Source organism: Oncorhynchus kisutch, linkage group LG8 (genome assembly GCF_002021735.2).
Source record: "Oncorhynchus kisutch isolate 150728-3 linkage group LG8, Okis_V2, whole genome shotgun sequence".
Classification (NCBI taxonomy): Eukaryota; Metazoa; Chordata; class Actinopteri; order Salmoniformes; family Salmonidae; genus Oncorhynchus; species Oncorhynchus kisutch.
Window position 1 is genome coordinate 5,564,826 of NC_034181.2, and position 17,127 is coordinate 5,581,952.

The 17,127-nt window shown below is 46.8% G+C and overlaps 1 protein-coding gene across 1 annotated transcript in view; it reads left to right on the forward strand.

Moving 5' to 3' along the window:
- wdfy3 (WD repeat and FYVE domain containing 3) overlaps positions 1 to 17,127 on the forward strand; it is a 217,582-nt gene that overhangs the window by 53,559 nt on the left and 146,896 nt on the right. Inside the window, 10 exon segments of the mRNA XM_031829582.1 lie at positions 885 to 1,055; positions 2,139 to 2,331; positions 2,689 to 2,875; positions 6,912 to 7,078; positions 8,380 to 8,555; positions 9,104 to 9,255; positions 11,717 to 11,874; positions 13,185 to 13,286; positions 15,598 to 15,791; positions 16,682 to 16,953. Of these exon segments, the coding sequence (XP_031685442.1) occupies positions 885 to 1,055; positions 2,139 to 2,331; positions 2,689 to 2,875; positions 6,912 to 7,078; positions 8,380 to 8,555; positions 9,104 to 9,255; positions 11,717 to 11,874; positions 13,185 to 13,286; positions 15,598 to 15,791; positions 16,682 to 16,953 (1,772 nt within the window).

Here is a 17,127-nt window from a genome sequence, read left to right on the forward strand (position 1 = left end):
TCTCCTCTCCTCTCCTGTCTCCTCTCCTCTCCCCTGTGTTCTGTTCTGTTTTGCTGTGTGTGTCTTTGTGTTACTGCTCTTCTCAAAGATTCAGCGATATGAGTCCTCCCCCAGGCATCTCAGTAATGAATGGAGGGGAGCTCAGCTCACAGCACAGCAGCCTTGCACATATACACCTGTGTGTGTGTGTGTTTGCGTCAATAAGCACGAACCCCTCTTTCTGTGTTTTTCCCTCTGCGTCAATAAACAGCCATGATTTTGACACACACACACACACACACACACACACACACACACACACACACACACACACACACACACACACACACACACACACACACACACACACACACACACACACACACACACAGGTTTGGGGAGAACTACTCTCATTACTGCCACTGAGCTGTCCCCAGTACAGGTTGACAGTGTTATCAAAGTTTAAAGCCTGCCGCATGAGAGAGACACACACACCGACACACACACGGTACACACACACACGGTACACACACACACGGCACACACACGGTACACACACACACACAGTGCACACACACGGTGCACACACACACACACACGGCACACACACACACGGTGCACACACACACACACGGGTACACACACACACGGTACACACACACGGTACACACACACACGGCACACACACGGTACACACACACACACACAGTGCACACACACGGTGCACACACACGGTGCACACGCACACACAGGGTGCACACACACACACACACACGGTGCACACACACACTTTTCACAGGTAAGAGTGAGTCACTGTCTGAGTACATAACTGGTAATTACAAGGCTGTTTTTGCTGGGGCTTTTAGTAACGTGTGTGTGTGTGTGTGTCTTTCTCCTCCCTGTAGAAAACGGTGGACTGCATGACCACCATGTCGGTGCCCTCCACCCTGGTGAAGTGTCTGTATCTGTTCTTTGACCTTCCTCACATGGCCGAGGCCCCTGGGGCCTCACAGACCCAGACCCCAGAGCTGCCCCAGGCTGACCGTCGGGCCCTGCTGCAGAAGGTCTTCGCACAGGTCTGTAATCAACCCCTATTCCCTAAACACTTCTTCCTAGCCCCTATTCCCTAAACACTACTGCTTAGCCCCTTCTCCCTAGCCCCTATTCCCTAAACACTACTGCTTACCCCCTTCTCCCTAGCCCCTATTCCCTAAACACTACTGCTTACCCCCTTCTCCCTAGCCCCTATTCCCTAAACACTACTGCTTACCCCCTTCTCCCTAGCCCCTATTCCCTAAACACTACTGCTTACCCCCTTCTCCCTAGCCCCTATTCCCTGAACACTTATCCTAGCCCTTCCATCCTGGCCTCTAGCCCCCCTTCTCTAGCTCAGTTCTCCCATATCCTGGTGGGGTAAGGAGATAAGGGGTATCCTGGTGAAGCTAATTGGGTTGAGGTCTATCCTGGTGAAGCCTTGTGGGGTAAGGGAATAAGGGGTATCCTGGTGAAGCTAATTGGGTTGAGGTGTATCCTGGTGAAGCTATGTGGGGTAAGGGGTATCCTGGTGAAGCTAATTGGGGTAAGGGGTATCCTGGTGAAGCTAATTGGGGTAAGGGGTATCCTGGTGAAGCTAATTGGGTTGAGGTGTATCCTGGTGAAGCTATGTGGGGTAAGGGGTATCCTGGTGAAGCTAATTGGGTTGAGGTCTATCCTGGTGAAGCCTTGTGGGGTAAGGGAATAAGGGGTATCCTGGTGAAGCTAATTGGGTTGAGGTGTATCCTGGTGAAGCTATGTGGGGTAAGGGGTATCCTGGTGAAGCTAATTGGGGTAAGGGGTATCCTGGTGAAGCTAATTGGGGTAAGGGGTATCCTGGTGAAGCTAATTGGGTTGAGGTGTATCCTGGTGAAGCTATGTGGGGTAAGGGGTATCCTGGTGAAGCTAATTGGGGTAAGGGGTATCCTGGTGAAGCTAATTGGGTTGAGGTGTATCCTGGTGAAGCTATGTGGGGTAAGGGGTATCCTGGTGAAGCTAATTGGGGTAAGGGGTATCCTGGTGAAGCTAATTGGGGTAAGGGGTATCCTGGTGAAGCTAATTGGGGTAAGGGGTATAGTAAAGTGTTTTTAATGTCTAAAACTGGTTTATTACTGTGTTGTTATTAGATCCTGGTGAAGCTGTGTAGCTTTGTCTCTCCGGCGGAGGAACTGGCCCAGAAAGACGATCTCCAGCTACTCTTCTCTGCCATCACGTCCTGGTGCCCCCCCCACAACCTGCCCTGGAGGAAGAGCGCCGGCCAGGTCCTCACCACCATCTCACGACACGGACTCAGCGTCAACGTCATCAAGTATATCCACGGTGAGAGGTTTGGGGTTGGTTGTGTTGGCAAAATTCAGAAAACATTCCCATCATTTCCAGAAATCTTGTTGAGAGGATTTCCACTTGTAATTTTAAAATAAATTCCAATTTTATTCCCTCATAAATTTGTCAAGCCTCCAAACGGGAATTCTGGAAAACCTGTGCATTTTTGGGAACGTTTTCTGAATTCTTACAACCCTAAATGGTTGGTGTCTGTGTACCGAGAACATGCAGGTGATGGATGGTGTGTGTGTGTGTGTGTGTGTGTGTGTGTGTGTGTGTGTGTGTGTGTGTGTGTGTGTGTGTGTGTGTGTGTGAGGCTGCTGCCATATTAACCTCCCTCCCTCCCTCCCTCAGAGAAAGAGTGCCTGGCCACATGTATCCAGAACATGCAGCAGTCAGATGACCTCTCACCCCTGGAGATCGTAGAGATGTTTGCCGGTCTGTCCTGCTTCCTGAAGGACTCCAGCGACGTCTCCCAGACCCTGCTGGACGACTTCAGGATGTGTCAGGGATACACGTTCCTCTGCGACCTCATGCTCAGGTAGGCTCATATTAGAGGTGTGTGTGTGTGTGTGTTTCAAAATCAACAACTCTCCCTCCCAGTAGTGTAGAGATGTTCTGAACAGTGTTATGGTATTATCCCCTTCCTCTTCCTCTTCCTCTTCAACATAGTGTGTTATGGTATTAACCCCTTCCTCTTCAACATAGTGTGTTATGGTATTAACCCCTTCCTCTTCCTCTTCAACATAGTGTGTTATGGTATTAACCCCTTCCTCTTCCTCTTCAACATAGTGTGTTATGGTATTAACCTCTTCCTCTTCCTCTTCAACATAGTGTGTTATGGTATTAACCCCTTCCTCTTCCTCTTCCTCTTCCTCATAGTGTGTTATGTTATTAACCTCTTCCTCTTCCTCTTCAACATAGTGTGTTATGGTATTAACCTCTTCCTCTTCCTCTTCAACATAGTGTGTTATGGTATTAACCCCTTCCTCTTCAACATAGTGTGTTATGGTATTAACCTCTTCCTCTTCAACATAGTGTGTTATGGTATTAACCCCTTCCTCTTCCTCTTCAACATAGTGTGTTATGGTATTAACCCCTTCCTCTTCCTCTTCAACATAGTGTGTTATGGTATTAACCCCTTCCTCTTCCTCTTCAACATAGTGTGTTATGGTATTAACCCCTTCCTCTTCCTCTTCCTCATAGTGTGTTATGGTATTAACCCCTTCCTCTTCCTCTTCAACATAGTGTGTTATGGTATTAACCCCTTCCTCTTCCTCTTCCTCTACAACATAGTGTGTTACGGTATTAACCCCTTCCTCTTCCTCTTCAACATAGTGTGTTATGGTATTAACCCCTTCCTCTTCCTCTTCAACATAGTGTGTTATGGTATAACCCCTTCCTCTTCCTCTTCAACATAGTGTGTTATGGTATTAACCCCTTCCTCTTCCTCTTCAACATAGTGTGTTATGGTATTAACCCCTTCCTCTTCCTCTTCAACATAGTGTGTTATGGTATTAACCCCTTCCTCTTCCTCTTCAACATAGTGTGTTATGGTATTAACCCCTTCCTCTTCCTCTTCAACATAGTGTGTTATGGTATTAACCCCTTCCTCTTCCTCTTCAACATAGTGTGTTATGGTATTAACCCCTTCCTCTTCCTCTTCAACATAGTGTGTTATGGTATTAACCCCTTCCTCTTCCTCTTCAACATAGTGTGTTATGGTATTAACCCCTTCCTCTTCCTCTTCAACATAGTGTGTTATGGTATTAACCCCTTCCTCTTCCTCTTCAACATAGTGTGTTATGGTATTAACCCCTTCCTCTTCCTCTTCAACATAGTGTGTTATGGTATTAACCCCTTCCTCTTCCTCTTCAACATAGTGTGTTATGGTATTAACCCCTTCCTCTTCCTCTTCAACATAGTGTGTTATGGTATTAACCCCTTCCTCTTCCTCTTCAACATAGTGTGTTATGGTATTAACCCCTTCCTCTTCCTCTTCAACATAGTGTGTTATGGTATTAACCCTTCCTCTTCCTCTTCAACATAGTGTGTTATGGTATTAGCCCCTTCCTCTTCCTCTTCAACATAGTGTGTTATGGTATTAGCCCCTTCCTCTTCCTCTTCAACATAGTGTGTTATGGTATTAGCCCCTTCCTCTTCCTCTTCAACATAGTGTGTTATGGTATTAACCCCTTCCTCTTCAACATAGTGTGTTATGGTATTAACCCCTTCCTCTTCAACATAGTGTGTTATGGTATTAACCCCTTCCTCTTCCTCTTCAACATAGTGTGTTATGGTATTAACCTCTTCCTCTTCAACATAGTGTGTTATGGTATTAACCCCTTCCTCTTCAACATAGTGTGTTATGGTATTAACCTCTTCCTCTTCCCCTTCCTCCTCCTCTTCCTCTTCCTCTTCAACATAGTGTGTTATGGTATTAACCCCTTCCCCTTCCTCTTCCCCTTCCTCCTCCTCTTCCTCTTCAACATAGTGTGTTATGGTATTAACCCCTTCCTCTTCCTCTTCAACATAGTGTGTTATGGTATTAACCCCTTCCTCTTCCCCTTCCCCTTCCTCTTCCTCTTCAACATAGTGTGTTATGGTATTATCCCCTTCCTCTTCAACATAGTGTGTTATGGTATTATCCCCTTCCTCTTCAACATAGTGTGTTATGGTATTAACCCCTTCCTCTTCAACATAGTGTGTTATGGTATTAGCCCCTTCCTCTTCCTCTTCAACATAGTGTGTTATGGTATTAGCCCCTTCCTCTTCCTCTTCAACATAGTGTGTTATGGTATTAACCCCTTCCTCTTCCTCTTCCCCTTCCTCCTCCTCTTCCTCTTCAACATAGTGTGTTATGGTATTAGCCCCTTCCTCTTCCTCTTCAACATAGTGTGTTATGGTATTAACCCCTTCCTCTTCCTCTTCCTCTTCAACATAGTGTGTTATGGTATTAACCCCTTCCTCTTCCTCTTCAACATAGTGTGTTATGGTATTAACCTCTTCCTCTTCAACATAGTGTGTTATGGTATTAACCCCTTCCTCTTCCTCTTCAACATAGTGTGTTATGGTATTAACCCCTTCCTCTTCCTCTTCAACATAGTGTGTTATGGTATTAACCCCTTCCCCTTCCTCTTCAACATAGTGTGTTATGGTATTAACCCCTTCCTCTTCCTCTTCAACATAGTGTGTTATGGTATTAACCCCTTCCCCTTCCTCTTCCCCTTCCTCCTCCTCTTCCTCTTCAACATAGTGTGTTATGGTATTAACCCCTTCCTCTTCAACATAGTGTGTTATGGTATTAACCCCTTCCTCTTCAACATAGTGTGTTATGGTATTAACCCCTTCCTCTTCAACATAGTGTGTTATGGTATTAACCCCTTCCTCTTCCTCTTCAACATAGTGTGTTATGGTATTAACCCCTTCCTCTTCCTCTTCAACATAGTGTGTTATGGTATTAACCTCTTCCTCTTCCTCTTCAACATAGTGTGTTATGGTATTAACCCCTTCCTCTTCCTCTTCCCCTTCAACATAGTGTGTTATGGTATTAACCCCTTCCTCTTCCTCTTCAACATAGTGTGTTATGGTATTAACCCCTTCCTCTTCAACATAGTGTGTTATGGTATTAACCCCTTCCTCTTCCTCTTCAACATAGTGTGTTATGGTATTAACCCCTTCCCCTTCCCCTTCCTCTTCAACATAATGTGTTATGGTATTAACCCCTTCCTCTTCCTCTTCAACATAGTGTGTTATGGTATTAACCCCTTCCTCTTCCTCTTCCTCTTCAACATAGTGTGTTATGGTATTAACCCCTTCCTCTTCCTCTTCAACATAGTGTGTTATGGTATTAACCTCTTCCTCTTCCTCTTCAACATAGTGTGTTATGGTATTAACCCCTTCCTCTTCCTCTTCAACATAGTGTGTTATGGTATTAACCTCTTCCTCTTCAACATAGTGTGTTATGGTATTAACCCCTTCCTCTTCCTCTTCCTCTTCAAAATAGTGTGTTATGGTATTAACCCCTTACCCTTCCCCTTCCTCTTCAACATAGTGTGTTATGGTATTAACCCCTTCCTCTTCCTCTTCAACATAGTGTGTTATGGTATTAACCCCTTCCTCTTCCTCTTCAACATAGTGTGTTATGGTATTAACCCCTTCCTCTTCCTCTTCAACATAGTGTGTTATGGTATTAACCTCTTCCTCTTCCTCTTCAACATAGTGTGTTATGGTATTAACCCCTTCCTCTTCCTCTTCAACATAGTGTGTTATGGTATTAACCTCTTCCTCTTCAACATAGTGTGTTATGGTATTAACCCCTTCCTCTTCCTCTTCCTCTTCCTCTTCAACATAGTGTGTTATGGTATTAACCCCTTCCCCTTCCCCTTCCTTTTCAACATAGTGTGTTATGGTATTAACCCCTTCCTCTTCCTCTTCAACATAGTGTGTTATGGTATTAACCCCTTCCTCTTCAACATAGTATGTTATGGTATTAACCCCTTCCTCTTCCTCTACAACATATTGTGTGTTACTTGTTTCACTATATTAAATGTACCCCCCCCCCCCCCCCCCCCCAGATTGGAGCAGGCCAAAGAGGAGGACAGCAGTGATGCTCTGAAGGATCTGGTCAACCTAGTGACGCTTCTGACCACCTATGGCGTGACGGATCTCAAACCGGCCGGTCTCACCACTGGAGCCCCCTTTCTCCTGCCCGGCTTCGTACTCCCACAGCCTTCTGGGAAAGGTACAGTCGACCCGAGCGTCATCACAGCTCCAGAGTTTTACTTAGCTCGCTGCCACACCTTCCTAGTTAACGTCTTAAGCATAGAAACAGAGTCGGTAGAACGAGTTTCTCCATTTTAGTCAACAATTCCTTAATGGTTGTAGCCAGATTGCCATGGTATGAATAACATGCCGTTCAACGAATTCTATTGTTATGAGCTTGAGTCTCTGTGTGTGTGTGAACCAGAACTGTCCAGAATGTGTTAGTGTCATAGGAGTGGGTGGAGCTGTGCGCCTCAACAGGGAAGTGACACATTGTGATCAACAGGGAAGTCCGGTTGTCTGGGTGAAGCACTGACCTGTCCTCTGACTCAGCCTGCAGTTTAAATGGAAATCAAACTTTATTGGTCGCGTACACAGTTTAGCAGGGTGGCAGGTAGCCTTGAAGTTAGCGGTTAGCGCGTTGGGCCAGTAACTGAAAGATCGCTGGTTTGAATATCCGAGCCGACAAGGTGAAGAATCTGCCGATGTGCCCTTGAGAAGGTCACCCATCATTTGCTCCAGGGACCTATCATACTACTATGACTGACCTTGTAAAACAACACCTATCATACTACTATGACTGACCCTGTAAAACAACACCTATCATACTACTATGACTGACCCTGTAAAACAACACCTATCATACTACTATGACTGACCCTGTAAAACAACACCTATCATACTACTATGACTGACCCTGTAAAACAACACCTATCATACTACTATGACTGACCCTGTAAAACAACACCTATCATACTACTATGACTGACCCTGTAAAACAACACCTATCATACTACTATGACTGACCCTGTAAAACAACACCTATCATACTACTATGACTGACCCTGTAAAACAACACCTATCATACTACTATGACTGACCCTGTAAAACAACACCTATCATACTACTATGACTGACCCTGTAAAACAACACCTATCATACTACTATGACTGACCCTGTATAACAACACCTATCATACTACTATGACTGACCCTGTAAAACAACACCTATCATACTACTATGACTGACCCTGTAAAACAACACCTATCATACTACTATGACTGACCCTGTAAAACAACACCTATCATACTACTATGACTGACCCTGTAAAACAACACCTATCATACTACTATGACTGACCCTGTATAACAACACCTATCATACTACTATGACTGACCCTGTATAACAACACCTATCATACTACTATGACTGACCCTGTAAAAGCACTTTGTGACTCCTGCTGAAAACATTTGATTGAGTGTTGGTCTGTGTCTCGTCCAGGCCACACGGTGAGGAACCTCCAGTCGTTCTCCGTCCTACAGAATGCCTTCCTGAGGGCTAAGACGTCACGGCTGACCGGCACGCTGCTGGACGCCATCGGCAACATCTACGCCGCCGACCACGCCAACTACTTCATCCTGGAGGCACAACACACACTCTCACAGTTCGCTGACAAGGTGTGTCTGTGTGTGTGTGTGTCTGTCTGTGTCTGTCTGTGTCTGTCTGTGTCTGTCTGTGTCTGTCTGTGTCTGTCTGTGTCTCTGTGTGTGTGTGTGTCTCTGTGTGTGTGTGTGTCTGTGTGTGTGTGTGTGTGTGTGTCTCTGTGTGTGTGTGTGTGTGTGTGTCTCTGTGTATGTATGTGTGTGTCTCTGTGTATGTATGTGTGTGTGTGTGTGTGTGTGTGTCTCTGTGTGTGTGTGTGTGTCTCTGTGTGTGTCTCTGTGTGTGTCTGTGTCTCTGTGTGTCTGTCTGTGTGTCTGTGTGTGTGTCTCTGTGTCTCTGTGTGTCTGTGTGTGTGTCTCTGTGTGTGTGTGTGTGTGTGTGTCTCTATGTGTGTGTGTCTGTGTGTGTGTCTCTGTGTGTGTCTCTGTGTGTCTGTGTGTGTGTCTGTGTGTGTGTGTCTCTGTGTGTGTGTGTCTCTGTGTGTGTCTCTGTGTGTCTGTCTGTGTGTGTTATATGTTATGCAGCTATATGTTATTGTAAATAAAACCCCATCTCTTTCCAGGTGGCCAAGCTGCCAGATGCCCAGACAAAGTACTTTGACCTGTTGGAGTTTGTAGTGTTCAGTCTGAACTATGTCCCCTGTAAGGAGCTGTTCAGTGTCAGCGTCCTGCTGAAGGGCTCTACGTCATACACCTGCAGTATCACAGCCACCAGGTAGGGAAGTGTGTGTGTGCGGCTGCGTCTGTGTGTTTGTGTGAGTGCGTGTGTGTGTGTGTGTGTGCGCGCGTCTGGGCATGCGTGTGTGTGGGAGCGTTCTTCACAATCAGCTAGTATCATTTGGTATCTGGTATCTGGTATCATATCTGGTATCTGGTGTCTAGTATCTGGTATCTGGTGTCTAGTATCTAGTATCTGGTATCTAGTATCTGGTATCTGGTATCTGGTATCTGGTATCTGGTATCTAGTATCTGGTATCTAGTATCTGGTATCTGGTATTTAGTATCTGGTATTTAGTATCTGGTATTTAGTATCTGGTATCTAGTATCTGGTATCTGGTATCTGGTATCTAGTATCTGGTATCTAGATTCTGGTATCGTATCTGGTATCGTATCTGGTATCGTATTTGGTATCTGGTATCGTATCTGGTATCTTATCTGGTATCTGGTATCGTATCTGGTATCTGGTATCTAGTATCTGGTATCTGGTATCGTATCTGGTATCTGGTATCGTATCTGGTATCTAGTATCTGGTATCTGGTATCTAGTATCTGGTATCTAGTATCTGGTATCTGGTATCGTATCTGGTATCGTATCTGGTATCTAGTATCTGGTATCTAGTATCTGGTATCGTATCTGGTATCTAGTATCTGGTATCGTATCTGGTATCGTATCTGGTATCTAGTATCTGGTATCGTATCTGGTATCGTATCGTATCTGGTATATGGTATCGTATCTGGTATCTGGTATCGTATCTGGTATATAGTATCTGGTATCTGGTATCATATCTAGTATCTGGTATCGTATCTGGTACATAGTATCTGGTATCGTATCGTATCTGGTATCGTATCTGGTATATAGTATCTGGTATCTGGTATCGTATCTGGTATTGTATATAGTATCGTATCTGGTATCTGATATCGTATCGTATCTGGTATCTAGTATCTGGTATCGTATCTGGTATGGTATCGTATCTGGTATCTAGTATCTGGCATTGTATCTGGCATCGTATCTGGTATCTGGCATCGTATCTGGTATCTGGTATCGTATCTGGTATCGTATCTAGTATCTGGTATCGTATCTGGTATCTAGTATCTGGTATCGTATCTGGTATCTGGTATCGTATCTGGTATCTGTTATCTAGTATCTGGTATGGTATCTAGTATCTGGTATCGTATCTGGTATCGTATCTGGTATCTAGTATCTGGTATCGTATCTGGTATCTAGTATCTCTTATCGTATCTGGTATCTAGTATCTGGTATCGTATCTAGTATCTGGTATCGTATCTGGTATCGTATCTGGTATCTGGTATCGTATCGTATCTGGTATCATATCTAGTATCTGGTATATAGTATCTGGTATCGTATCGTATCTGGTATCGTATCTAGTATCTGGTATATAGTATCTGGTATATAGTATCTGGTATCTAGTATCTGGTATCGTATCTGGTATTGTATCTGGTATCGTATATGGTATCGTATCTGGTATCTGATATCGTATCTGGTATCGTATCTGGTATGGTATCGTATCTGGTATCGTATCTGGTATCTAGTATATGGCATTGTATCTGGCATCGTGTCTGGTATCTGGCATCGTAGCTGGTATCTGGTATCGTATCTAGTATCTGGTATCTGGCATCGTATCTGGTATCGTATCTGGTATCTGGTATCGTATATGGTATCTGGTATCGTATCTGGTATCTGGTATCGTATCTGGTATTGTATCTGGTATCGTATCTGGTATCTGGTATCATATCTGGTATCTGGTATCGTATCTGGTATCGTATCTGGTATCTGGTATCGTATCTGGTATCTGGTATCGTATCTGGTATCATATCTGGTATCATATCTGATATCTGGTATCGTATCTGGTATCTAGTATCTGGTATTGTATATGGTATCATATCTGGTATCTGGTATCGTATCTGGTATCGTATCTGGTATCATATCTGGGATCGTATCTGGTATCATATCTGGTATCGTATCTGGTATCATATCTAGTATCTGGTATCGTATCTGGTATCTGGTATAGTATCTGGTATCGTATCTGGTATCTGGTATCTGGTATAGTATCTGGTATCGTATCTGGTATCCGGTGTCGTATCTGGTGTCGTATCTGGTGTCGTATCTGGTGTCGTATCTGGTGTCGTATCTGGTGTCGTATCTGGTGTCGTATCTGGTATCTAGTATCTGGTATGGTATCTGGTATCGTATCTCTTATCGTATCTGGTGTCGTATCTAGTATCTTATCTGGCGTAGTTTCTGGTGTCGTATCTAGTATCTTATCTTTTGGGGCTGGAAAGCCACATATATTTGGGATCAGATCTCGTATTTCTGTCCAGCAATGCCAAATATATAAAATATATATGTTTGACTTCCTAATTTTGAAATCGATATGGATGCCCTAATAAATGTAAATCGACTCTTTCAATATTCAATGAATCTAATTCCTCCCTCAGGACTCTGTTGAAGTTGAGTCGTCATGACGCAGTGTTCAGTGATGTGTTGAGAGAGGTGGGGCTGCTGGAGGTGCTGGTTAACCTCCTGCATAAATACGCTGCCCTGCTCAAAGACCCCGCAACGCAACAACAGACTCAGTCACAGAACAACGAACAAGGTGAGGAGTCTCCTAGATCAAGAGGTCAAGGGTCGTATACATTAGGGTACACCGTTCGTTGCAAAGAAAATTCAAATTGTCCAATCAGAAACACACATTTTCCGTTGCGCCAACAAGTCCAGATTGATTCTGTTCCGGTCCGTTTCTTCCCTTTCATGCCCAGTGAATATGACCCTCACTATCCCCGCCGTGAGAAAGCCATGCCGACCTGAAGTGAATGATTTGTGATTCGTCATCTGGTTGCTAATAGTTCCTCAAACAAGCAGTCAAATCATCCAATCCAATCATCTGATATATATACCACACATGTTCATCATAGACTGGGAGAATGGAACAGAGACTTCTAAATAGAATAACAATCTGCTGCGTTCTTCTGTCTCGGTCTTCTCTCCTCTTCCTCACTTTCTCCCTCTCTTTCCTCTTCTCGTATCCTCCTCTCTCCGTCCTCTCTCCTCTCTTCCTCCCTCTCTTCCTCTCTTCCTCCCTCTCTTCCTCTCCTCCTCTCTTCCTCCTCTCTAACTCTCTTCTCTCCCTCTCTAACTCTCTTCCGCCCTCTCTCCCTCTCTTCCCTCCTCTCTTCCTCCCTCTCTTCCTCCCTCTCGTTTCCTCCCTGCTCTCTCCTTCCTGTTCTCCTCCCCTCGTCCTTCCCTCTCTAACTCTCTTCCTCTCCTCTCTCCGCCCTCTCTTCCCTCTCTACTCTCTTCCGCTCCTCCCGCTCAACGCTCTTCCTCCTTCTTCCTCCCCGCTCTAACTCCTCTCCTCCTCTCGTTCCTCCAACTCTCTTCCTCCTCTTCTCCTACTCTGCCTCCTCTCTAACTCTCTTCTACGTGCTCTTCCTCCCTCTCTTCCTCCCTCTCTTCCTCCTCTCCTCCCTCGCTGTCCTCCCTCTCTTCCTCCCTCTCTAAACTCTCTTCTTCTTCCCTCTCCTACCTCTGTTCCGCCCTCTCTATCTCTTCCTCCCTCTCTTAATCTCCCTCTCTTCCTCCCTCTCTCCCTCTTTCTCCCTCTCTAACTCTCTTTCTCCCTCTCTAACTCTATCTCCCTCTCTAACTCTCTCCCTCTCTAACTCTCTAACTCTCTTTCTCCCTTTCCTTCTCCCTCTCTAACTCTCTTCCTCCCTCTCTAACTCTCTTCCTCCCTCTCTCCCTCTTCCTCCCTCTCTCCCTCTTCCTCCCTCTCTTCCTCCCTCTCTCCCTCTCTTCCTCTCCCTCTTCCTCCTTCTCTCTCGTTCCCTCTTTCTCCCTCTCTTCCTCCCTTGCTCTATCCCCCCCACCCCCTCTATTTCCATCTCTCTCTCTCTCTGTCTCTAGGTGACTGTAAGAACAGCAGTGTAGCGGAGGAACAGAAACAGTTAGCTTGGCTGGTCATGGAGACGCTGACTGTCCTGCTGCAAGGCTCCAACACTAACGCAGGTACCCACACGCAAACATTATGGCTAACAAGGCCGTGAAATTACACAGAAACCTCCAGTATTTCAACTCTTTTGTGTGTTCAACTCGTATGATTCCCCTTTATTAAAGCCAGGCGAATCCAGACAGAATCCTCCCAATCCCCACATCCCCTTCAGAACATAATCCCATACTAGTATTGATGTCACACAGCCCCAACCCTGGGTTTCTCTGAGTTTCTCGTGAGTTTAGGTAATGCACACAAATCTGTCTCTGTCTGCCTGCCTGCCCCAAACTGACACACACACATACATACGCCGGATGACAAGTGACTCAAATGATTTCTATTTGAACAAGCCTTGACTCTGGGCAGAGCTCAATGGTTTCACTTCTGTCATTCACGATCATGTGACACTGGACAGGAAGATATGCACTTCCTCCTTCTATATGTCGATTGGCTGGCTGGCTGTATGGATTCCTCATCTCAGAGATCACCAACATCATCTATTTGTACTCGCTCTCTCTTTCTTCTCTGTCTCAATCTCTCCTTCTGTCTCAATATCTCCTTCTGTCTCAATCTCTCCTTCTGTCTCAATCTCTCCTTCTGTCTCAATCTCTCCTTCTGTCTCAATCTCTCCTCTGTCTCAATCTCTCCTTCTGTCTCAATCTCTCCTTCTGTCTCAATCTCTCTTCTGTCTCAATCTCTCCTTCTGTCTCAATCTCTCCTTCTGTCTCAATCTCTCCTTCTGTCTCAATCTCTCCTTCTGTCTCAATCTCTCCTTCTGTCTCTCTCTCGCTCTCTCTTCTCTCTCTCTCTCTTTCTCTCTCTCTTTCGCTCTCTCTTCTCTCTCTCTCTCTCTGTATCTCTCTCTCTTTCTCTCTTTCTCTCTCTCTCTCTCTGTATCTCTCTCTGTATCTCTCTCTCTTTCTCTCTTTCTCTTTCTCTCTCTCTCTCTGTATCTCTCTCGTTCTCTCTCTGCTCTGATCTCTCTCTCTCTGTCTTCTGTCTCAATCTCTTCTGTCTCTCGTTTCTTCTCCGTCTCTTTCTCTCTTTCTCCTTCTGTCTCTCTCTCTCTTTCTCTCTCTCTCTTTCTCTTTCTCTCTCTTTCTCGTTCTCTCTTTTCTCTTTCTCTTTCTCTCTCGTTCTCTCTTTCTCTTTCTCTCTCGTTCTTCTCTTTCTCTTTCTCTCGTTCTCTCTTTCTCTTTCTCTCGTTCTCTCTTTCTCTCTCGTTCTCTCTTTCTCTTTCTCTCTCGTTCTCTCTCTCTCTTTCTCTTTCTCTTTCTCTCTCTCTCTATCTTTCTCTCTCTCTCTGTCTCTCTCTTTCTTCTCCGTCTCTTCTCTATTTCTTCTCTGTGTCTCTGTCTCTCTCTCTCTCCATCTCTCTCTCCCACTATCCTGGTCTGAGTAAGGAACGGTAGTGGAGGCCAGACTAATATGATGAGTCAGTGTTCTCTAGCAGAGATGGAGACTCAGAGATGTGTATGATAAATGAGTGTGATGGGTGAATAAAGGTTATTATTAGTATCATCTCTTATTGTGTCTCTTCCAATGTCCCTTTCTCCTCTCCCCCCTCTCCCCTCCCTCCTTCTCTCCCCCATCCCTCCTTCTCTCCCCCATCCCTCCTTCTCTCCCCCATCCCTCCCCTTTCTCCCCTCCCTCCTCCTCTCCCCATCCATCCCCTTTCTCCTCTCCCCATCCCTCTCCCCTCCCTCCTTCTCTCCCCCATCCCTCCACTTTCTCCTCTCCCCCATCCCTCTCCCCTCCCTCCTCCTCTCCCCCATCCCTCTCCCATCCCTCCTCCTCTCCCCCATCCCTCTCCCATCCCTCCTCCTCTCCCCATCCCTCTCCCATCCCTCCTCCTCTCCCCATCCCTCTCCCCTCCCTCCTTCTCTCCCCCATCCCTCCCCTTTCTCCTCTCCCCATCCCTCTCCCCCATCCCTCCTCCTCTCCCCATCCCTCCTCCTCTCTCCCATCCCTCCTCCTCTCTCCCATCCCTCCTCCTCTCCCCCATCCCTCCTCCTCTCCCCCATCCCTCCTCCTCTCCCCCATCCCTCCCCTTTCTCCTCTCCCCCATCCCTCCCCTTTCTCCTCTCCCCATCCCTCTCCCCTCCCTCCTCCTCTCCCCCATCCCTCCTCCTCTCCCCCATCCCTCCTCCTCTCCCCCATCCCTCCTCCTCTCCCCCATCCCTCCTCCTCTCCCCCATCCCTCCTCCTCTCCCCCATCCCTCCTCCTCTCCCCCATCCCTCTCCCATCCCTCCTCCTCACCCCCATCCCTCCTCCTCTCCCCATCCCTCTCTCCCATCCCCCCCCCCCCCCCCCCCCCCCCCCTCCAGGTCTGTTCAGAGAGTTTGGAGGGGCGCGGTGTGTCCACAACATAGTGAAGTATGATCAGTGCAGGGAACATGCTCTGATGATCATTCAGCAGCTGGTTCTGTCCTCTAGCGGAGATGATGACATGGGAACACTCCTGGGTCTGATGCACTCTGCCTCGTCCACCGAGCTACAGCTCAAAACAGACATACTACAGGTGAGATACACACACCTACACACACACACTCCTGGGTCTGATGCACTCTGCCTCGTCCACCGAGCTACAGCTCAAAACAGACATACTACAGGTGAGATACACACCTACACACACACACCTACACACACACACCTACACACACCACACCTACACACACACACCTACACACACACACCTACACACGCACACCTACACACGCACACCTACACACGCACACCTACACACGCACACCTACACACGCACACCTACACACGCACACCTACACACGCACACCTACACACACGCACACCTACACACACGCACACCTACACACACGCACACCTACACACACGCACACCTACACACCTACACCTACACACACACCTACACACACACCCACCTACACACCCACCCAGCCACCCAGCCCTAACCTCCTCTCCCTCTCTGCTAGACTCTCCTGGCTGTGCTGAGAGAAAGCCATCACCCACCCACCCACCCAACCCTAACCTCCTCTCCCTCTCTGCTAGACTCTCCTGGCTGTGCTGAGAGAAAGCCATCACCCACCCACCCACCCAACCCTAACCTCCTCTCCCTCTCTGCTAGACTCTCCTGGCTGTGCTGAGAGAAAGCCATCACCCACCCACCCACCCAACCCTAACCTCCTCTCCCTCTCTGCTAGACTCTCCTGGCTGTGCTGAGAGAAAGCCATCACCCACCCACCCACCCAACCCTAACCTCCTCTCCCTCTCTGCTAGACTCTCCTGGCTGTGCTGAGAGAAAGCCATCACCCACCCACCCACCCACCCAACCCTAACCTCCTCTCCCTCTCTGCTAGACTCTCCTGGCTGTGCTGAGAGAAAGCCATCACCCACCCACCCACCCAACCCTAACCTCCTCTCCCTCTCTGCTAGACTCTCCTGGCTGTGCTGAGAGAAAGCCATCGCACGCGGACAGTCTTCCGGAAGGTCGGGGGCTTTGTGTATGTGACGTCCCTACTCGTTGCCATGGAGCGCTCTCTGTGTCAGCCGCCGCGTCACGGGTGGGAACGGGCCAATCAGAACCAAGTGTTTGAGCTCCTCCACACCGTCTTCTGCACGTTGACCGCTGCCATGCGCTACGAACCCGCCAACTCACACTTCTTCAGGACGGAGATCCAGTATGAAAAACTGGCAGACGCTGTCAGGTACAGTATAAGACAGGACATTATAGGACATGTATAGGACATTATAGGACATGTATAGGACATTATAGGACATGTATAGTATAGGACAGGACACGTATAGGACATGTATAGTATAGGACATGTATAGTATAGGACATGTATAGGACATGTATAGTATAATATAGGACATGTATA